Here is an 8,713-nt window from a genome sequence, read left to right as displayed (position 1 = left end):
AAAATATGTATATCTTTTTGGAATATTATAAAATGTCGAACTTATTATAGAATAAATATATGAAAAACATATATGTAAGTAAATACATATTTAAAATAGCATAGTCTATATTATATAATAAATAAAATTAGGTATATATTTATAATATTATAATATAGTATATAAAATTTTTTCATATCATTAATTTTGCTCATAATTTTCCTATTTTCGATTTATGTTTTTCCTTGCTTATTTAAGAAAGAACATTAATTACAGATTATTTTTACCTGTTAAAATAAGTAATAGAGAAAAAATGAAAACATTAATAGTTTATAAATTATTTGTTTCATACTATTGTGTATATATTTGTTTAGGAATAACGTTACCTTTTATTTAATTTTACATGGAGCTACGTAAATGGAATCTGCTAGTAGTGAAGAATGGGTATGTTTAATTTTTTTTTGAAAAATACATTAATTTATTTGTTGTAATTGGTGATAAAAATAAAAAAATGAATCATATATGCAAATGTATAATAACAAAATTAATATAATTAATATTTTTTTTTTGTCTACAGGAGGATATATTAAAAACGCTACCTTCACATAAATTATATTATGATTTTAACCAAGTGGTAGAATCTGACAAAAAAAATGTATATGAAGAATATTGCAGTGAAATAAGTACTTATAAGAATGAATTCCAGTGGCTCCCTGATTTTTGCGTTCAATTTGCAAAAAATTTAACTAATGTTAATATAACTAAAGATGTAAACTCAAAACATAGTTGTTTACTATTGAATTATTGGATATATGAAGAAATATTGAAAAAGCACAAAAATAAAACGGATAATGTTTACGACATGAAATTTTTTCGTAAGATTTATGAAATAGGGAAAAAAATTAATGATAAAAAATCAGATGATTATTATTGTGCTTGTTATTTTTATGGCACTTTGGGAGAATGGAAAGAAGAAAAAGATTTACATGACTATTTTAAAAATTACGAAGATATTAAAAAGAAAATTAGTTCCATTAGTAATGAATGCAGTAAATATCACACCTATCTTATGTATATAAAAGAAATTTATAAGGAGCATGAAGATATTTGCTGCATTTTTGGTGATATATATTGCCATCGTTATTTTAATTGTGATTACAACAAGAGTCCAAGCAATCTGATATCTAAATTAAAATGTCATAACCAGGAAAAAAAGGAATATGAATTAGATTCTAATGATGAAGAAAAATCTGAGAATCCAAAATTAGAAAATTCCATGATAATTAAATATGGGAGATGTATTAAAACTAATGATGACAAAGGTGAAAAGTTAGGATATAAGTGCGTTTTTCCAGAGAATCAGAAATTAGCACAAGAAGGAGAAACTTCTGATAGTAATAATAGAAATGTAAATTTAGGAAATTACATATCAGCAGTTGACCTATCGACGTACAAAAAATTGGCAGAAATAAAAGTTAATTCTTATAATAATCAAGGTAATGATGCTTTTAACAAATATTTACCAAAAAACATGCTAACATTATTTTCTGATGTTCCAATTAATGTACGAAATTCCTATTTTGATATAGAAGAATTATCTTGTTTATATGGTAACTCGAAAAAATCAGAAATATGCAAAAAATTTAAGGAAAAGCGTGAGCATGAACTTCTTGAAAAAATAATAAAATCTAAGGGATTAGTGGGTGGCGTAAATAGAGAATCCGTTAAAGTGAGAGGATTACCAGGTGGGGAAAGTGCAACATCTGTTGAATACAACGATCAATTAGATGTTGTAGAATCAGGGCATGATATTATGAAAGGCACTTTATTCCGTGTTGGTGCGGTAACTGTATTAAGCCTAGGGACGATTGTTCTACTTTTTTTATATTACAAAGTAAATTTAAAATTGAAGCTAATAAATAAATATATATATATATATATATAATGTTACTATTTGCACTTATATTTATAAAACTAATGCATTTATAAATTATTCATATTATACATTTACAACATTTTTAATTTTTATTCTAGTTTACACCATTTGGCTCATGGTTAAATAGAAAAGTATTGAAGAAAAAAAATAAAAATTATAATTTTCAGGAAGGGTTTAAGCGTGAATTAATAAAAAATTCATCACAAGGCAATCGTATTTATTCAAAAAAAAAAAGAGTTCCTATAGCTTACCATCAAATGCATAATATATAAGGGTGATATAGCAATGAGTTTCACCAGTATAAGATTATAATAAAGAATTCATTAAATTTTTTCTTTAATTATATTTAATGAGAATATAAAAATGAAATTTACTACGTGAAAAATATATTCATGAAATTTAAGTAGTAGCCTTTTATATGAAGAGCTTTTTATTTGCTATTTTAGAAATATTTTTCTCATTGCTTCTTTTATGGTAACAATATAACTTTCATTTAGTAAAATGCATTATAATTTGATTTTTTCATTAAAAATCAAAAAAAATAAAAAAAAAATAATAATAATGATACATGTTTTTTGTTATAGTGTTTATTTGCTAAGAAATCAAGTTGTAAAATTATTATTAATTTTATTTCATTGCTTTACATAATATTTAAGGCTTATTATAATTTGCTTATATATATAATATTTATGGTTCACAAAGAAGAGGCATGTTCATAAATTATTTGTTATGATAATATATAAAAGAAAATACAACATGAATTATTACAATTATTGTAAAAAATATTATAAATTAAATATGATATATTTTTTTAAAAGTTCATTTTAAATCAACAATATCTTTTATATTAAAATTTTATGAGAAGTTAATTATTAGTAATTTAATAGTTTTATTTATTTTTTACTTTTCGAACAAGTGTAAAAAAGATAAATTATTAGAAAAAAAATTACTTTTATTTTTTAATAGAAACAACTAATGTGTATATAATGATAATTCCAACATGAATAATATAAATTCTAAATATAATTATGTATATATATGAGTTTATTAAAAATTCCTAATCGTAGGAATGATGTTACCTTAAAATATTCTACCTTTGTACACAAAATTTTATAGTATAAGATTGTTACATAAACAATATAAATTATTATACAGTTATTTAGATAATATAATTTGTATTAATTAGTAAGATAAAATAATTTTAATAAAAATATAATGTTTACAAAATTCTTAATATAAATACATACGATTCCCAATTAATTCATAAGTAAGGGTCTCAAATCAACTTTATAATAAGTATCAAAATTATAATTCCCTTGTCTGAAATATCATTAACTTTTATTGAATATAGTAGCAAATTGTATTATTTAATTTAATTAATTAGTAAATATTATGACTGTTTTTCGTAATTAATATATTATAATTGAATAATGTAATTCATAATATTGGATGTAATAAGGAAAGTATTAATAAATATAGTAGTTTTTAAAGTACTTAATTACGATTTTTCATAAATAATTAATATATTCAAGATAATAATTATATTTTTTTTCGTTTATTTCCAGCATGTTTAAGTTTAATTAGTATAAATATTTTTTAATGTTTAGTGTAAACATTTTTGAAATACGATAGATAGAATTTTTATATATTTTACTTATTATGTTTTATTGATTAATATGACTATTTGTGTTTCAGTATATTTTGTTTGTATTGATACGCCTTTGCACATATTTTCTTTTAAAGTATATTCCCATTAATAATATTACGCATATTTATATCCCATATTAAGGTACTTCCCACACCACCATATGAATAAAATGGTTCATTTAAATCATCAAATAATCTACATTCTATTTCATTTATAATAATTATGATATTTTTTTTTTTAAAATCCATTTCTGAAAAATCTTCTTTTATAAATAAAAATGTTCTAAAATTATAATGTAGGAAATACATAATATATTTAATTATCACTTATGTCTATGCAATATAAGTTATTAAAATGACTATTTTATTTGTATATATAAATAAAATTCCTATTTACTTTATATAAAGTGTAAAAGAGAAATAGAAATTTCAATTGCTCTAAGAAGTAGATTACCTGATTTTTCAGGAAGATAGGAATTGCATCACACTTACTGTAAATCCTAAAATTGTTTGATTCAATTTATTTATTACATACAGTTTGAAATATGACAAACTGAGCACTCCATCTCTATATAAGACGTAGTTTATGATAACATAATTGTTGATCATGTATTAAGAAGTTACTATAATAATGTGGGTAGTGACGATATCCACCATAGAACAAATTTTAATGATATAGTAATATAAAGGATTATCTCTATTAATATTTTTGCAAGTTTCTTAGAATTTGTATACTATAATTATTATAAATTTTAGTATACGTATAATAATGAACACAATAATGATATAAATCCTTACTTCTTTGCAATTCATGCTTAATGGAGATTTTAAAAAATCTGGATTAAATTTGTTGCAATAAGATTTTTTTAATAAATTTTTAATAAGTCTGTACTATGTAATTTGATATTCACCAAATCCAAGAACAGAATTAGAAGTAGCATTATATTTAATTCTTCAGCGTTGTTTATAACGTAACTAATAATTAAAAAGCATGAGCTAATTTTACACCGGCTTATTTGTATTTAATATTGTGCCTGAAGTTATTATGTATCTTATAAGTATAGAAAAAATACTTTCATTCTCAAAAATTGTGTTTTTTATACAAATGAACCGTATTTACCATATTTACCATAATATAACTTTTAATCTCTATAGTTATATTTTGAGTTCTTATAAAAATTATCTGATTGTAATACTAGTGTCTTTACATCAATAAATTAGTAAATATACAGTAATAAATCAATTTTGCAAATAATAGTGAGAAAGGCAAAATTTATAAATATAACCTGTCCAAAATAAATGAGCACATTTAGCATAGAGATATGTTAATCTCTTATTTTAATTAATAAAATGTGTTTTATACATATTACTTTTAAGAAGGGAATAATGTGAATTAAATAAAAAAAAATTTATTATTAAAATTAATTTAAAATTGTAAAATAAAATTTATTTATATATAAGTTTATAATATCATTTAATCATTAAAACCTGCATAATATTATATATGTTATGCGAAGCGTAACTACAAGATAATATTTGTTTCAGATAATCGAGAAAAAGCATTATATTACATATATATACTATAGAAGGTAGCATTACGTGTCTTATATTAAATTTTTTTTAATTATTATATTCATAATAATTTTTCTTTTATCGTTTTACATAACAAATTAGTAATAGTTCATTGCATAAGACACAATCTTAGAATACGTTAATTTATATATTTTTTTCCTTAAATTTCACTTAAATTTAAATTATCTGTTAACTTTCTATATTCACTTTTTTTAGCATTTATCAATTAGCATTACATTTACTCAATATTCCAAAAGAATAAATCGCGAACATGAAGGAAAATAACATATATTCTACATATCGTATTGAATAAATAATGAGCAAAAGTTATAGACGCTATATTATAGGTATATATACATGCGTTATAATACATATTATTATAACAACATTCATTTTATATGTTAATTAAACTGCGAATTTAAAACGGCGCTTATATTATACAAGTATCTATAAAACAAATATATCTCAGGACAAATTTTAGGTGTTAAAGAAAAATTAGCTTCACTCATTAATATATTTTTTAAAACATAAGTTATTTTAATTGTGAATTAAAGATTAATACATATTATTTTATATAATTGATCATTTTAACTTTTATAATTTATAAGACTTATATAAATTCTCAACGCTATATTAGTATAATTATCGAGAATTTAACGATACTGTTCCTTATTTACAACAAAATTACATTTTGATTTCCTGATACGTGCTATAATTTTTGTGTAATTTATGGTATCATTATAAAAATAGTATATTATGTTTTAATTTAATTTAATCATTTTTGAAAATATTACTATTTTAAATTCGACAATGCATTGTTCTGATAAAGAACTATGTTAATTTGTTAGGATATACCCATAAATATGTTTTGTGTATAATAACGGAATTGTTATTCACTATGATTAGTGATTTAAGTAAATTAATTAAATTAATATATATTATTTCTTTAGATAAAATAAATGTATATTTTTTTTTTATGAAACTTGTATTTAAAAAAGGAATTAAAAAAAAAAAAAACCACATATATTAAAATTACATTATAAAACGATTGTAGTAATTGCATACATTATGTTTTTATTAATTTGATAAAAAAAAAATTTATAGTTTTCTTCTTACAGCATACATCATTTAATTAAATTATAGATATAATATGTTATTTATTATTACAAGTATATTCGATTTAAATATGTTAATATTATTTGTTGACATGTTTATTTTATTATTATATATGATTGTAACATAATAACATACCGATATTGTGTGAACAATAATTTAAAATGTATAAAATGTTATTTATTATATCTACAATATTGTGTTTCTTGATGTTTGTAAAATAAAGGAAATTATTCTTTTTTTTATCGGATAGAGTTCATGATGTAAACGAAAAATATAAAAAAACAATTAGACATTTAAAAATGTAATAATTTTATTTAATTATATTATTATGAGATAGACACGAATTAAAATAAAATTCTACCCAATTAATTAAAAATAAATTATGTCAAATCTATTAAAACTAAAACAAAAATTCCATTATTATTGTATTTATATATGTTGTTATAATTTAAAGTATAAGAATATTGTTTTGTAGATTGCATAGTATATCTTTAATAAGGGAGTGATATGTATTTTAATTTTGAGTTTACCTAAAAAAATATGTTCACCTGTTTATATAAATTTATTTTTTTCTCATTAATTAGTGTCCTTATCAATTTTTGCATTTCTAATAATATATACATTATTAATGCAAATATTCATCAGTTTTAGTATATTTTGAATAAATGTTATTATATGGAATTATTTTTTTATTAGTATAATTACAAAGAAGTTTCTTTTTAATATGTTATATATTACTGCGAGCTTTATTTTTATTAGTACTTTTTATAAAATAGTAGTATAATTAACATTCATTTAAATTGTTTATAGAAGGATAATTTATATATATACTATATTGAATATATTTCATTATGATGAATAATAGATTAATCTATGTTTAAATTTACAGGTATTTAATTTTTTTATTTGGTTACATTTATAGGCAATAAATTTAAACATAAATACATGAAATTGATCACTGTTTATTAATATATTTATAAAGAAGAAAACACGTTTTGAAAAAAAAGTACTTAATGTTTAGTTAATATTATCATATTACTAAAATAAAAAATAATTTGTGCCAAGAGCTGCATAATCAAAAATACATCTATATGAAGCACATGGGGTTCATAATTACTTGCATGTATATACTTATACTAACATAATAATTTTAATAAAACACAATCCACACATAAAAAATGCATTTAAATAATTACATTGAGAGGTTAATAATTCATTCAAATGAAAAAGATATTTCATGAAATTCTTTACAATTATATATATATATATATTTACGTGTATTTATCCTTCTAAATATTCAGAAATATACTGATTTACAGACGTCCATTTTGAATCAAAATATTTTTAAATATTTGATATCACACATTTAATAATAAAAGCACGAATATTTTAAAATAACTTTTTGAAAGCTAAAAAATAATCACTTAGACTATGTCCATCCTTTTTTTCTTGTAAAATAAGAAATTTTAAGGTTTTTATAAAAACATATATAAGCACGAGAAAAGATATAAAAACGGGGACTATTGCGCCATATGAACATTGGGGTATATTATTTCTCACTGCTGAAGAAGTAGCAACACACGACAGATTTATAACAATAGGTAAAGCCAACAATATAAAGATATCTCTGCATGCTGATGTTTTTTTTGTTTTGAGTTCAATACTTTTGTCATCTTCAACATTATATATGGCATTAAGTCTATCGAATATTTTATTTTCACAGTAGGAGTCGAAGCGTTTAAAAATAGCAGGTTTATTATCTTTGTTTTTTTTATCAAAATTTTTGGTTTTCATATCTGAAATCTCACCATTTGATTCACTTTCTGTATTACACTTATATAATAATCGACTTGTTCTTAAATATAATGCCTGGTTTAATTCTTGTATACCATCAACTGAACTATTATGAGTTCTCTAAATGGTTAAAATTAAAAAAACAAATTGAAAAAATATATATATGTTTTTATGAACTAATACATATGTTACAAAAAAATAAAATCATTGGACAAAAGAAGATATGTTAAATTTTGTAATTTTACATCATAATTGTGATGATATATCCAAACAAAAAATGAGAATGCAAAAATTTTAGTAAATTGGAGAAATTTAAAACTCCCTGCCATGGTGTTCTTTACATTTGCTATGCGTAAAATAATATATAAGTATATATAAAATATAACAAGACAATGTGCTTGTTATAGTTATAATAATGTAATTAATTATTTTTATATATTTTAATTACAATTAATTAAAATATATAGATGTTTTCCTATATATATATGCGTAGAAGTTTAAAATTAAAAATAATTTAGTAAATTTGTATTAGGAAACTATATATACATGTGGTAAAATTTCAATAAAATTTAGTTGAATTCACTTGTACATGTTTTAAATAAATAAAATCGCGATTTAACAGAGTAAGATTTAATAATTGATATGTTAGATTATTTTAAATTATATAAA

The 8,713-nt window shown here is 20.7% G+C and overlaps 2 protein-coding genes across 2 annotated transcripts; one reads left to right on the top strand and one right to left on the bottom strand.

The window, feature by feature from the left end:
- Nucleotides 1-382: 382 nt before the first annotated feature.
- PGO_120250 (variable surface protein) lies at nucleotides 383-2,187 on the top strand (the record flags this gene model as incomplete). Its single annotated transcript, XM_028688821.1, has 3 exons — nucleotides 383-427; nucleotides 560-1,873; nucleotides 2,014-2,187. The coding sequence occupies 3 exons, from the start codon at nucleotides 383-385 to the stop codon at nucleotides 2,185-2,187; spliced, it is 1,533 nt and encodes a 510-aa protein (XP_028544622.1).
- A 5,452-nt stretch (nucleotides 2,188-7,639) lies between these two features.
- On the bottom strand, nucleotides 7,640-8,373 carry PGO_120240 (Plasmodium exported protein, unknown function; the record flags this gene model as incomplete). The annotated part of the gene is made up of 2 exons (XM_028688820.1): nucleotides 7,640-8,164; nucleotides 8,290-8,373. The coding sequence occupies 2 exons, from the start codon at nucleotides 8,371-8,373 to the stop codon at nucleotides 7,640-7,642; spliced, it is 609 nt and encodes a 202-aa protein (XP_028544621.1).
- Between the last annotated feature and the right edge of the window lie 340 nt (nucleotides 8,374-8,713).

Source organism: Plasmodium gonderi (assembly GCF_002157705.1).
Source record: "Plasmodium gonderi DNA, contig: Chr12, whole genome shotgun sequence".
Lineage (NCBI taxonomy): Eukaryota > Apicomplexa > Aconoidasida > Haemosporida > Plasmodiidae > Plasmodium > Plasmodium gonderi.
The sequence above is the reverse complement of the archived record's forward strand: the minus strand, read 5'-3'. Positions and strand labels throughout refer to the sequence as shown.